The sequence below is a fragment of the Atta cephalotes genome, assembly GCF_000143395.1.
Source record: "Atta cephalotes unplaced genomic scaffold scaffold00014, whole genome shotgun sequence".
NCBI lineage: Eukaryota > Metazoa > Arthropoda > Insecta > Hymenoptera > Formicidae > Atta > Atta cephalotes.
The window spans coordinates 5,254,730-5,271,034 of NW_012130078.1; the positions used below are offsets into that span (position 1 = coordinate 5,254,730).

At 32.0% G+C, this 16,305-nt stretch overlaps 1 protein-coding gene across 1 annotated transcript in view; it reads left to right on the forward strand.

Moving 5' to 3' along the window:
- The first annotated feature begins 1,234 nt into the window (after window positions 1–1,234).
- The window catches only part of LOC105617918, a 19,028-nt gene continuing 3,957 nt past the window's right edge, over window positions 1,235–16,305 (forward strand). Inside the window, exon 1 of the mRNA XM_012199454.1 lies at window positions 1,235–1,259. Within this exon, the coding sequence (XP_012054844.1) occupies window positions 1,235–1,259 (25 nt within the window). The remainder of the gene's footprint in view (window positions 1,260–16,305) is intronic.

Genomic DNA, 16,305 nt, shown 5'->3' on the forward strand with positions numbered 1-16,305 from the left:
TAAAAAAAAATTTACAAAACTTAAATAAATATTATAATTTGTTCAGATAGTAACCTAATCAATAGAACACTATTTGCTAATAAAAAATAAATATTTGTTCGATTAAAAAAAATGATATTTAAATATAATTTTTTAAATTGAACAAATATTTATTTATTGTAAAGAGGAAATGGTTCCATTGGTACTATCTAAAAAATATTTATTCAAATTTCGTGAATTTTTTTTCAGTATAATAAATTTCGCAATTTCTATAAATTTTCCTCTAAAAAGCAGGAAATCCGAGAACTTGAAAATACGAACTCGTGTTAGGTATACGAGCAAATCACTTAGCTGCCGCGTTAATGCATCGTTGAACGATACGATACGGCGGCATAACGTTGCAGGGAAAAAAACGAGGAAGTGATGTAATCGAACGTTTGCAATTGGCTATTGTAAAAATCGAGCGACATGGGGAGGAAAAATGCAGCCCGCTTGAAAAGCCAACGGTCGCCGTAAAATCCACAGATCAAGACCGGTACACAAACTGGTCGTCGCTTTCTCCAGCAGGTTATGTTACACCCATAAGTGATAAAGTGGCGAGACGACGCGAGCGTTTCGAGACTTTCTCGATACGTCGCATGATATTCGCGTCAGATAAAATCTCTTTCATTAACATGTACTAAAAAAAAAAACCTTTATGGCCACGTAAAAGTCCGTCAATTTAGGTCTCTACAAGAAAATATAAATTCCATCGAAAAAAATAAAATAAAATCAACAGATTTTCGATACTTGAACGAAAAAATTATCGATTTATCTCATAAATCAGCCCGTCAGAATATTGGTTATGAATTTAATAACATTCATCGCGGTATACAGAGGCGAAATTTCGGATAAATTAATAATACAATATAGGTAGGGGTTTCAAACTGGATTTTACCGTGAGCGGTTAATACATTATATAATCAAAATCGTCAAATCATTATTCATATAATTCCTATGTATAATTAATATCACGGTTAATTGAAATCCTAGCAAAGGACAAAGACTATGCGAAAATGTTTAATGGAATTATAAATTATTAAAGACAAATCTCATAATTGTATGTGTGCGTGTGGTCGATGCTAATATAATTTGCATGATTCTATGCTGAATCGCGAAATGTACTAATTATTGTACAATATTAGTCGTATTCTTTATCGAAAATTTTCTCTTATTTATTGTATTTCGTTTCTGCATAAATGGAGCGACCAAAAGGATGGAGCAATATAAAAGCAGTGCAGGTACAACGAAAACTCAAGAATGAAAAATGGAGCAAACGGAGCGAAAAAACTGACAGTTTTGTTCTAACTGTTAATTAGTAATCGTTCAAAATGCTAATCATCGATACGAGTGGAGAACAAAGCTATCTTTGCGATTCTTTCATCTCAAACTTAATTTTAAAACTTTATTAATGGCTCAATAATCATTTCTGAAAAAAAAGAGAAAAAATTGGCATATTCTACATTTAATAAATTTGTTACACTACACTGTCACTTTATTAAAACATCGATTAAATTTACCGATTAAAGTATTTCCGGAAGAATAAATTTTTCATAAATCTCGATTATAACAGAGAAAAGACAGAACACATAATTATTCTCTTCTTTTTTCCAATTTAATTATTTATCTATTCATATATTTAAATATTCAAGTGGTGAAGCGATTAAATATTAAAACATCCCAGTTTCCATTTATTCATGCGCATGCACGGTGCTAAAATACGCAGTTGTACAAATATATAAAATCGTCTAAACGTGTTTTTCGTCTTTTTATACATTTTATAATAAGAAACGTGTATGCGTAACGTCTGCGGTGCGCCGATGCGAATCGACTAGGTTCCTATTCACTTAACGTCACCACAGATTATTTCCGTAGTGTGAAAACTATAGCAAACGAGAGACACAGGCTGATGACAAGAATCGTCGATGATACTATCGCGAAACATCATCTCGTCTCGAAAGAAAAGAATATAGAGACACGCCAGTGTCTCTATATTCTCTTCTTTCGTATTATTCATTACCGGCGTCACACGTTCCATGTATTATTTGTTCTCGATGTAGCTTTTATCTCTAGAATATATTAACCACAACCGATATAGACGCGTTCGTTGGAAGAAAGTTCACATAATCGCAACAGAGAGGTGACGACTAATGTGCTTAGCGTAATACCCGCCGGAAGATTTTGAGAGCAGCATTGAGGCAGGTATGGAAAGCCCGGGTGTATTGCAGAACATCAAGAGCATTGTAATCGAGCGTTCTGAGATGCAATAAGGTAAATAAGAGAAATGCGGGAAGATCGAGATGATAGAACGAGATGGAGTGTGGCACGAGAATGTCTCCGTCGTGCAGCGACTACTCGTGATTTCAAATTAATAATCGATGCGTATAGGAGTGGCGCATGAATAGCCGTAGAAGTTCCTTAGTGCGAAAAGGGAATGAGGAAGGTACATGAGAAGGAACATGAGAAAACGAGGAAGAGAAACAGAAACACTGTTAGATATGAAAAGAGCAATGATAACCCAATCCTCTAACTTAAATAACATTTTTATTTTTATTTTTATTTTTAATTTCCGTATGTCTACACTCTAAATTTCTTGCAATGAAATCTCACTCCAAGAGAGTGAAAATGCAACCACTCCTGAAAAAAAAAATAAAAATATTTCACTTCTTGAAAAAAAAGTGACGATCTTCACTCTTTTAGAGTAAAATTTCACTTTTTTGAAATGAGATTTAGCTCCTTTGAACTGAAATTCTAAAAAGAGTGAAAATTTTCATTCGTTTTCAAGAAATATTTTCAAGGATGGTTAGTTATAAGGAAGTTATATTTTTACTTTCTTAGAGTGAGATTCCACTATAAGAAATTTAGAGTGTAAATATAAATTAATCCCTTCTATCACTCAATCACTTTTATGGTTTTATATATATAATTTCAAAGTAAAAATCATCCACATTAATGTACACGGAAAAAAATATTTGGTTAAATTAATTGGAATTCTGATAGAAGATGAACGATCCAGAATTCTGGTTGAAATAACCAATTCCCAATCTAACAGAATTCTAGTAAATTTAACCAGAAATCTAGTAAACTTAACTAGAATTCTGGATTAATCGTTTTCCATCACAATTCTAGTTAAATAATTCAACTAAATATTTTTGTCTGTGTACGAATTTAGGAAATAATAAACAAAATTTTAGTCAAATTTAATACATTTTCTTAAGTTAAATTGTTTAATTCTATCATATTTTAGTTACATTAACGATATATTGGATAGAAGTAGTGACCTACAGAAATTATTGAAAGAATCGAAATGATTAATAAGAGCTTAAAAAAGAACTTAAGTCATAATTTAACATCATGAATTTAACAGTAAAGAGAAAAGGAGGGAGAAAATGAGAGAGGAAGAAAGAGAGAGAGGTGCAAAGTTATGATATATGTATACACATAGATCCAACCAGCGAACAAAGTTGATTCCCTATAGTCACTCTACCTATCGCGTGCACTCTGAGCTTTCGTTATTCCGGGTTGCAGGGATTTCTGCGCGGAGCTTTCTGTTCCGCCTGCTGCCATGAATATCTGCATTCAGTAAACACGAACGCGCGATCGGCAAGCAGCCGTTCTCTTTGCATCTGTTGTCTCATCACTCGTCGCAAATAGATCATGCGAACTATCGATTCTCGCGAGACGCGAACTCGACTCGACTCAGCCAGATTCGAGAAATATACACACTACAGCTACGAACATGGATCAAAAGTTCAACACACAAACGGAACACTCGAATAATTAATCTTAAGTTTCTATCTCGCGATTTTTTTTTCTATACATTTCGGGGTCAAAGCATGACAGGTGGAAACAGGTAAGACCTTGGCAAAATAGTGAAATGGGAAGAGCTTGACAACGAAATGTAATTAAAAAGTGGCTCGTTTGTCTAGAAAGTCGTATGTTTAGTTGCTTCTCGTTTTCGTATTTTCTTACTTAACAGCGCACAAATAATCGCGATAGCTTTTGGAGGATAGAGTTGCTTCACATTAATTACAGTAATAGATTGGAGAGAAATGTGTACGTGTATATGTTGGATAATCAAGACGATTAATCTGTTATATGTACACTTTTCATTCTTATAATTGCGAGGACCATTTAGTTCTCGTTTCATCTCGCATGCCTGGAAAGGAATGCCTTGCAAAATGCGTCGACGTAATTTACAATTGCCGGTGGATTTATATTGCAAAGAGAGGGATAGGGGCGCATTAATAAAGATTAATTGCGATGAGCTTTTACTGTACATTCAGGGTAACGTAACGGAATACTTAAAAATACGAGCGTAGATTTCTCATATTCTCCCATGTCGTTGCTATATTACGCTTTATCTGCTCTCCAATGCAGAACGTCATTTAATAAACTCTGAAAAAAATTCTTCAGAAAGTACGATTTTATTAAAGTATCTAAAAACTAAACTGAAGAAAGTCTGATAGTCTGTAAAATGTTGAATAAAATAATTTCAATCAAATATTCGATTAATATAACGAAAAGTAATTTTACTTCCCTAATATTTGATATATATATATATATATTAATTAAATATATATAGATTAAATATATATACTATACCAAATGATTCATCACATTATTGTTTGCTAATAATACTTATAAATATTTAGGAAAATAAAATTATTTTTTGTTATATTAATACCGAATATTTGATTGGAATTATTTAACATTACCAAAGCTTTTTCAATGTAAGACAGATACAAATCTAAAAATAATTTTGTAAGACCAAGATAATTAGTGGGAAACTTAAGCATGATGAACAATGTTGCAAACAATTTTAACATTCTAACAACAAGTTTGAGCGCTCTACATAATTAATATTTTGATGAACCAATTAAATTATTTTCAGATCTATATTTAATTAAATTTTTAAATATTTCAACAAAAAATCCTTTCTGTTCATGCATTCTCGAAACTGTTTTACAATCATTCTTGCAGTTTAATTGATTGATTTAATATTCTAATATCAATATCTTATAAAATTATAATATAGAAAATATTGTAAGGCGAGCTTAAAGATTAAATTATAAAATTAATAATTAAGATGTTGATTTGAGATGTTATTTAATCTATGTTATTTAATCTATTTAAACGCTTATAATTTCTCCTATTGGAAAGTTGACAATGTAATGCGTGTCTTGTTGTCTCTTGCCTAACGTTTTGATACTACTGTAAGTTATACCATTATTGTACGCAGTCCGATAATGAAAACGCTTATATTAGTTTCGATGTCGACATTAAACGCAGGAAATGTATATTTTCGTCATTCTGATAACCAAGTCGCATCGCGAATGTTAACATCGTTAGATCCGACTGCGAGACGTCTACGCGGTGCGAAAGTTGTTCCAAAGATCATAACAAGAGCGGACAAGCCGTCGTTGTTGTATTTGTAATTTCAACGCTCGAGGCGACGATGTCCGACGTCTCAGTTGAAACGGGAACTGCTCGCTCAAGTGTAAAGAGTTTCCGGTGAAATGTTGTTAGATACTGAATATCGATACCAAGAGACGTGCATTCCTGTATATGTTGTAGGAACATTTGGAGTGTAAGCTTATATGCATTGTGCGAGCATAAATCTATGTCCTAAATGAACGAATCGTTTTCTAATCAAATAACAAAGAAAGATAGCATACTAAAATTTATGCAACGATAAAAAAAACAAGAATCTTACACTGAAAAAAATTTATTGAATATTTGTTTAAAGTACTATAATTAAACATTTACTTACAGTAAATATTTGCTCAATTAAAAAAATAATACTTAAATAAAATTAATGATTCTTGTATTAAATATATGTTTACATTTAATATTAAATATTTAGTAAAATGTTTTAATTGGTACTATATATTCAAACAAATATTTGTTAAAATGTTTTTGAATGTAATTATGTGGAATTAAGAAAGTCTATTTAAAAATCCCTCTTCAATTAATCCTTATTTTTTGTTGCTAAATTCCATAAAACTTCGTCAATTGAGGATCATCCTTTTACCGTCAAAGTGGTAAAACTATCTCCGCCCTATATATCGCCTCTGTACAGCGCAAATTCTTTAGCGAACGCGATATGGAGATGATTTTCAAAGCATTCTGGTAGACGAGAGGTATTCTCATACACGGTTTGCTCGGCGAGTCAAAGGATCGACGGAGTGGAACTGTTGGGGGGCAAGGTGATCAGGAAGGGTAGCGAGCAGGGCGTGTATCATAGATACGAAATATACATATTGGAAATATACATGGGGACGGAAAATGACGACCGAGGGCTTAATACGATTTATATTAGCTCCGCCACAAATTTAATTTGATTTCTGGAAAGAGCGATATCTGCGCGGTTTGATGATGTATACTGTTAATTAAATAGGCATTATCCGAATGACTGGGTTCCTATTCCACGTTATTCCTCCTCACACAGATTCACCCCCGAGAAAATAATTATATCAACCGCAATAATGAAAGACAATCGTATTTGCCGATTAGTGTTTGTGTTTATTAGGCTACCATCCACGCCGCTAATAAGTGTTCATGAAATGTTCGCATTAATTATGACGAGAACACATATGCGGAAAATTGACTTAACAGAAATAAGCCTTCGCGAATAAGCAAATTGTCTCGTCAAAAAAAAAAAGGATATATTCCATAAGAATCGATTCTGTTCCGCATATGCCACTTTGTGTTGTATTATTAAACGTTTTAGCGGAAATTTTATATGAGCAATGCGAGAGCAGTGGCCAATAAGACTTAAACGTGTGGAATCGATTTAAATTTACGGAATACTTGGACCGAATAGTTGAAATTATTCGACCAAATGAACGAGTTGCTCGAAAATCCCGAAATAATTGCGGTGGTGGATACAATAGATGATTCTGCGTTTCAGTGAACTCGAACAATATTACGGAATCGTTGATTTTTCTAACTAGTTACGGTACAATTGATACTATGGAAATAATAATACTGTAATTAAACTGTGGTGTCATTTCGGTTAATTAATTCACAATCATAGAAATAAATTTTTAGAGATTTCGGTAAATCAAACAAGTTCTTCGATTTATTTTTAAAGACAGCGAAATTGTTATTTTAATTAAAACGTTGATAAGTATTTTTATATTTTTTGAATTTTCGAATCTCCAAAAATTTCAATCTTTCAACTTTTGTACTTCTAAATTGTTCAAATAAATAGCGTATTCGTTAGATCGCGCTCGAGAATGATTTCTGAAACTACTTCTATTTCCGGATCTCAACGATGAGGCGGGTTTTTTCGCACTGCAGTAAAACATTTTCTACGCAATACGATTCGAGGCAATTTCCATATATCTGAAGTTTGTATCGATACTGAACATCGAATTCCCTCCCGGAAACGCCGCGATGTCCATTGAAATGATTCCTTTGTGCCACGACAAATACGAAGATTTTCAGGCGGACTTGGGCTAACGAATTTAATGCTCCAATATGCACCCGTGTCTCTCATTGCGGTTTATAGTATACAATGTAAATGTGTACGCAGCCATTCAAGGAGCTCATTAGCGACACATGCAACCTATTACTATTCTTCGGGTTGCTGTATTTGCAACGCAATGGTCTTTGAGCATATTCCGATCCTCGAGGGGAAAACATAGGCGTTTCCCCTGAATCGATTGATTTTGCTCGATTATACAGATGGACAATGCGCAAACGAAGATTAATACAATGTACCGGAGGCACATGAGCAATAATGGCGCGCGTATTTGCCTTCTTTTCCTCAACTGTTGTTACGTGTACTTATCCGAGTTTCCTTTTTGTTTCCTCTCGATCAAAGCTACGAATTTGTTTTGCCCGAAGCAAGAACATTTCAATTTTACGAATTTTATAATATTTTGTTTCATAATTGAACATGATCTTTTTTTTGCAAATTCAAAGCCACTTCAAAACATTTATTTTTTTTTAATTAATAAATTGAATTTTTTTAAGATACATCAAAGTGTATTTACATTATAAGTCTTTATAATGTAAAAAAAAGATATCTTTCGAAAAGATAACTTTCTGAGAATATCGAATAGTTCAAACTCACAATAGCCAAAGTTAAGTGTTAGATATCGGAAGAATTGATCGCACAAAAATGCCACGGGCAGTTTACTTTAAGCAAACCGCGGTTATCTGTTAATATTTTAACATTTTGTACATTTTCCGATAAACTATTTAAATATGAACGTTTATTAATCATCGTTTCGATAGAAAATGATTTCAATTTAATCAACGTTTGCATGATCCAATTTGACCGAGCTAATTGAACTGATTGCAGTGCATCAAAGAGGCACAGGAAGAATAAATCAAACAGCAATCGTGAGAGCTATAAAGACATGAATAATAATAATAATGCAACGACCATGGAATAACTTTTCGTATATTCGTGTATTGTTAAACATAAATTTGTCAACATTAAACTCTCCATTTTCAAACTCAAAAGGAATTTTAAATACAAAAATTTGTTGAGTCACTTCTTCCTGACGTTGAATAAAAATCATGACGAAAATATCGTTAAATAAATTTTTATACACAGAAAAAGATCATATTAAAAAATGATTACAAAATTTACTTCCTTGCTATTAAGTACTCTTTAAATTCTTTAAAGTGAATCTCATTAAAAAAAATTAAATCTTACTCTTTGCAATGAGACTCATTTCAAAAAATTTAGAGTAATGATTATTTTTAATGAAGAACATTTTTTTATAATAATTTTAAACTTATTACAAATTTTGAAAAAATTCATTATTATATACTCAAAACAAGAATTTATTTTCTTTTGAAGAATATTATGAAATTAATAAAAAAAAAAGCATCAGGTTCATATAATAAGCGAGTCGAATTTGTTTTATAATAATCTTGATTAAACTTACTAAGATTTTCAAAATATATTTTGAATAAATTTAGTCTTAGTTTAATAAACTTATAAATTTACGAATACATGAATTATTGAAATATTTAAAACAATTACATTTACGTATAATATATATTTATCTATGTGTAAAACAGAACTTATTGACATATATTGAGAAAAAGTTTCTGGTTTTTAAATCACAAAATTTTTCTACCCCATTTATAATAATAATAATAATAATAATACCCACGAATGTTACTCTGCATAATAAGAACCATAACCTCTTGATATCTCCAGACCGACTTCCGCTTCTCTATGCCGCAAGGCATCGAGATGATACACGACGTTTCCCATTCTAACTTACATTTCCGGCTGTTCTTGTTCCATCCAATTTCACGTGCTTTGTATGGCCTAAATTGATTCGATACCGATTACAACCCGCGATGCGGGTAATAGAGAAAACCTCCGCCGGCGCATTTGCATCCACAGAATTCTCCAGTCGAATCGCTCGACTCTGCCGCGCCCAGGTAGGGGTATCTGGATAGCCCACGGCATCGAAACGCGAAGCCCTCGTGCGCCCTCGAGTGTCATTACGCGGCTCGCTTTCCGGCTTTAATTAAATGACGTGCAAAATGCGCGCGGCACAAGCCCACGCTTTTCTGAATTTTCGAAAAGCCCCTATGTATGCTGAGGCGAATGAACCGTAAACCAGAAACTCGTGCCATATTGCACACTCAATGCGACAGTACATATTACGCCAGTAGCAGCGTACACGCATGAATTTCAAATATGACTCCTTATTATTCCGAAGGATTTCTCCGTCATCCCGCTCGCTCTCAAGATAACCGAAAAGAGAGAGAGAGAGAGAGAGAGAGAGAGAGAGAGAGAGAGACTCATCTCTATGTGCGACATAATACACGACCGAACGAGAAACGTGATCTCGTATAACAAAACTACTTGCAAGTGCCATATTATATCCTATCATACGTTTTTACGATTGTAGGTTATTCAGTTAGAAGCCAAGTTCTTCGATAATCAACTCTGTTTAATGATCAATTTATATATTTATATATTTAATTTCATATTCTTTCAGTTGATATGGCGTTTTAAAAAGAATTTTTTAGAATTTCTTCTACTTGGAATATTACAAATAATTTGTTATTTATGAAAATTCTAAACAGATATTTTGTCATTTATTCAATTTTATTAATTCAAACATTTGAAGAAATATATAAAGATCAGAAAATTACTATACTATATTAGCATATTAAATATCAAATCAAAGAAGCAAATGATAACCTAATCTCTGAGTTAAATAATTTTATTATTTTTAACTTCCATAAATAATAACTATTTGAGTAAAATTAAATACATTTGCTTAAGTTAAATTGTTTGACTCTATTATTTTAGTCAAATTAATGACATATTAAATAGGAGTGACGACCTACAGAAACTATTATAAATAATTCAAATTAATTATAATTTGACATTATAAATTTAACAATGTATATAGAATGTACACAATAGTATATAGTTATATACAAACATTGAATTATTTAAGCATTAAAAAAAAGATCCAGTCGATCGTTATTTCTATTTCCTATTTCTTATGTTGAATTTGAGGAAATATAGAATATATACAATCTATTTTATTCTTTCTTAATAAATAGCAAATTAATATTTACTTTTTAAAAAAATAAGTTTTAAGTAAATAAGTTTAAAATAAGTTTTAAAAATAAGTAAAAAGATATTTCCCTTGTACGAATATTTTTTGTACATCGGAATTTAAGTATCGTCCAAGAAGTATTTTGTCGAATTGTTGCAAATACTGTGAAATTATAATTTACTCTCTAAATTCTTTGAAGTGGAATCTCATTCTGAAGATTAAAAAAACAGTGCCTTAAAGTGTCACAATTTTCAATCTTCAAGAATAAGATTTCACTCTTCAGAGTGAGATTCACTCTAAAAAGTTTTAGAGAGTATGACTATGATTTCGAATAGTTACAATTTCGATCGGGAACGAATCAGTCGCGCGAAATATCTGCTTCGACAAATATTTGTCATCTCGACATGTTAAATCACAAGAATTGATCATCTCGCAAGCTACTAATACTAACTATTCACGAAGAACTATTATTTCGCATAACACGAACTTGCCACAGTTCGGTATATCGAAAGATAATAATTTCGAATACAAATTATAGATCGTTCAAAATAGCTGGCTACAGAAACAAATTATTTTACGTATAATAATTTTTTTAATAATAAATTTTGTATAATAAATTTTTTAATAACTCAATTTGTCAAAAGCCGAGGGGAAACTCAATCAATCGATCCGACTATCGCGATCTCGCTTTGGTATTTTGCATGCACGTAATTACCTTCGTTATGTGCGCGACGCATATGCATTCGCGAGGGAAAAACGTTGTGCTTCCTTTCGCTTCACTCTGAAACGAGAACGTGTTCAATGCTCATAATCTTGCATAATTGAAATACTTATCGATAACGATGCGGCATTGCTGATGGAATCTTACACACGATCTTTTGATCTTTTTTAGGAATATGTAAATGCTATGAGAATGCATGACACGTTCTATACAAATTACACCACTGAATCTGCACATAGAACTTTAAAAATAAATAGAATAATAGACGTATAAATTCCTAAAATTAAATACCTAACTTTATAAATAACAAATAAAATATATCTCTCATATACATCTCTTTCTCTGTACATTAAAATTGTTCCAATTATTATTCTAATAAATTGTAGAGCGGTAAATTTATTACTATCGAACAGAAACTTTTCGAATGTATTTCGATTGTGCGACTCTCATGCAACACCATATTTTTCCGGTATCAAATAGGAATCGCGATATTTCACTCATTAAGAATTTCCAAGGATAAAAAAATGGCTTTATTTTCTCGCGTATATTGCCACCCCTCGTCGCGGCTCTTCATCTCGTGTACGTGCAATAAATAAAGTGACGGTCACAGTAACTTCAGCCACGCAGAATTGGTAGTTCCAACGATTCCTCGCTCGGGCACATCGTTGGTATTAATTATTCGTAACTGTTAGTTTTTGCTGAATGCAGCAATCCACATTACGGACGTCGCGAGCGTGTCGAGTAGAGATGAACAAGTGTACGTGTAGTTCATTACCGAAAACTGCATCGCGAAATACAGATATTTTGTTCCGTTCCAAAATTTATTGATGCAACTTGTCGAAAATTAATTAAATAATGTTCTTTTAGAGTAGAAGGAAAATTATATAAATTCTTATTCCACGTATCGTGGAATAATTAATTTAAATTAAAAAAAAAGTCTAGACAACACTCTTGTCCAAAAATCAAAATATAAAACGTTTTTAAAGTGCACAGTTGATAAAATTTTTTGTCTTTGAATTATATTTAAAAAAATTTACTAAATTTTAATAAATATTCGTTTAAATAGTTTAAATATAAATGCTAACTAAATATTTACTAAATGTGTGTAAACATATTTTTTTTCATGCAAAAAATTTGATTTAAGTATTATTTTTCTTATAGAATAAATATTTATTTATTGTAGGTAAATGTTTAATTAGTGTTATTCAAACAAACATTCATTACAATTTAATATATTTTTTTCATACCGTTTTAAAGACATTTTATGTCCTAATTTTGACATGTATTCTATCTGTACATCAAAATGGGCCAAATTTACCCCTATTTTGTACCAAAATTATTCATTTTATGATAATAATTCAATTCTAATACTACTGTCTAATAATACTGTCTACATAATAATCGACAATCTCCATCCTGATGTCGAACGGCGAAGGGATTAACCGAGAGCAACGCAGCATATCATATTCTAGCGTCTGTGTTCCGCGATTCTCTCTTCTCATCGCATTCGTTGAGCATTCGTTGAGCATCCGAATCACGCACGTTCGAAATAACGTAGTTCGTGAGACCAATACATCCCAATTAATATTCCATATCGGGTTACCTACCGATAGATCGGTACGGGATCCGACGCGTCGTACTTTTGCGTGATACAATAGGTGTTGCGCAACACAAGAGTTAGAATTTTGCCAGTCGAACAGATGTCACGAAAACAAGGGAAGAGAACAGAGAAAGGAAGCTCTGGGGCGGAAAAACTATCATGACTTGGGAAATGGATGACTTGGGAAGAAGGAAGTGGAAGATCCAACACGAAGAATAATTATTTTTTCATTGTGGAAAAAGTGAAAGGTTTTTTGGCAAAAGTGAAAGGTTTTTCGCATCTTCTAATTTCCTTGTTCTAAGACAAAGTTTCTGAAACGAACTCGGATATTGTCTAAATTTATTTTCACTACGTGATTTTTAATTTTGTTAATATGCGCGAATTCTCATTGAAAAAAGTCTTGTTGCATTATTTAATTGGAAATATGTATATTAAATTCATAATATGAAATTATGCTTATATAAATAATTTGAGTTATTTTTAATTATTTCTATAGGTCGTCACTGTTTCTACTCAATATGTCTTTAATTTAATTAAAATGAAGTTAAACAATTTAATTTAAGAAAATGAATTAAATTTCAGACTCAAATTTAGTTTATTATTTACTAAGTGTATACGTTATATAAAGACTATTTATTTTGAAACTATCACAAAAATGAATTATTTGCATTTTAACATACATGAAAAGTAAAAATAACAAAATTTTATTTAAGAATTTGATTCTTTTAATGTAACAGTGTAATAGATTCAACCAGAAACACTGTTAGATAGTAAAGGATAGCAATAGTAATCCAATCCCTCAAGTAAATAATTTTTATTGTTCCATTTGTTAAATTCCATTTTGTTAAATGTATGTCAAAATATAAATCAATCCATTTTTGTGGTTAATTTCCAAGTAAACAACGTATATATTAATATGTGCACAGTAAATAGTAAATTTGAATCAATATAGTTTGATACATTTTCCTGAGTGGAATTATTTAACTCTATTATTTTAGTGAAATTAATATTGAATAGAAACAGTGGCGACTTAGAAATGATTAAAAATAATTTAAATTATATAATTAAATCTATCAAACATTCTAGTCGACAGACTAGAAATTCAATTACGATAATCAAAATTTTAATTCACATGATAAACTTTCTTCTCTTTATACTTCTTGTTAATACAACCAAAATCTTGTTCTCAATAATTTTCCTTTTAAGTTAATCACTCGAATAACAAATGCCAGTTAATACGATTTCCGCGATATTCCCTCGACACAGTTGATTTGTTTGACGGTACACGGATAAGATTTCCTTTGATTCTTAAACATGGTATCTCGAGGCGGATTTGCGCGAAAAATCCAACATTTCCGCATCCATGTCGTCGCTTTGTGCGTAAATATAGAAAACGTTTCGTGTATAATGTCGTATCGTGCTTTGAGAAAATTTTCAAGACGAGCTCCTCTTAGATCGGGCACACACGCTTTGCGAATTTTTCAATCACGTTTCGCGCTGACAGGATTAATAAAGCACACCGAGAGCCGTGTTCTACGTTATACCATGCTGTGCCGCGACGCGAGCGGAGTTTCCAGATTCATTTCATGCAGAATCGAATTGGATTTCCAGGTCGGGACTGGTGTGTATAACTGTGTGTAATCCACGAAAGGGAGAAAGAGATAGAGATGAAGATAGATAGAAAGCGAGAGGGAGAAATATGCGGCTGGGATGCACGATCCCTTTGATGTGAGCCACGACGCTCTTTCAACGAGAGCGCTGCACTTTGTTACATCAACGCTAAATAATCGGTTTATAAAAATTCATAGCGAGTCTAGTGAAGCAGGTTTATATCCGGCACCACAGGTTTCCCTTCACTATTCCACATCCCCTTATTCCCTTCGTATCCCATACCACAATAGTCAGACGATATGACCAGAGCTCGTGAATTCAAAAGAGAACGTATATCACAGAATATTCTATGGGAAAGAAGTTCTGTGAAGTAAAAGGAAAAAGCAATTGAGAAAAAAATTACATAAATGTATAATTCGTTCAATCCTTTTAAAATTGATATTTTTCGAGGAAAGATCGAAAAATTTCTGGTTCTAATAAATTGAATCATCTAATATGCATAAAAGAATATAACATTTCATAATATCTAATAAATATCGTCGTACGATTACATCGTTGTTATCAAATGTATCGGTCGAAAATTAAACGGTGTGATACAATTATTCAGATAAAAGCAATATGTGTGTATGAATAGCGTTGTAAAATAAGAGCCGTGACGTAGATCAACTGCTCCCGAAGGATTGCACCGCGCTGTAAACAAATAGGACTCTATTGTTGGCTTTGATGGTATATGCATATTTAAAATTTTGTATAAGCAATATAAAGTCTAATTTTTCATAAAATAATTCATGAGTACAAATCGTGCGATCAGTTCTACACACAAAGAAGGATTTTACTATAGTAAAAATAATCTAAGTCTAAAAATTTAGTTAAAAATCTAGAAAATAACTTTGGATTATTAAAATAAATGTAAAGGACGCGCAAGTTACTGGAATGTCAAAACTTTTTGCAGCGTTGCTCATCATATTTCAGTTTTCTGTACATAATTATTTTTATAACAAAATAAAACAAATTTACTTTCAATTATTAATACAAAATTGAACCGATGAGAGAGAGAACTTCTATTTTTGGTCAAAGTGGATTTTAGTGCTTAAATATTTCGCGGTGTAAATTAATATATTGTAATACATATCCGAGTCTGCAAATCGATATCTTTTTCTTAAAACGCAATCATGAACAGAATTAAAGTAATAATATATTAAATTGACAATTTAATAATAGTGATGCTAATAAGAATCTTATAAGAATATTAATATGATAATGAGAATCTTAAAAACTGCAAATAATTGCGAAAAATATTACCTCAAAATATTACCTCAATATTACCCAATATATTACTTCTAAAAATTATTTTCAGATCTGATTCTATCTAAATGTTTAGATACTTCAACAAAATCATTCTTTCCGATTTTCGGACACTGAGATCAATTAGAAACTATATCCAGTAAATTCTTAATTTCACAGAAAAATTTGATTGTTTCTGAATAAGGTATTCGTAGGAAGATGCGTAACAAAGAGAATCGAAAAAGAACTCTGACGATTCACGATGTCCCACGGAAAATACCTCTAATCGACTCCTCAAAAAGCCACTGTGCATCGTTATAGCCGTGACACACACACACACACACACACACACACACACACACACACACACACACACACACACACACACACACACACACACACACACACACACACACGACGTAGACGTAGAGACGACGACGACCGTACCGTACCGTACCGTACCGTACCGTACGTACGTAAGTAAAGTAAAGTTAAGTAAGTAAAGTAAGTACGGT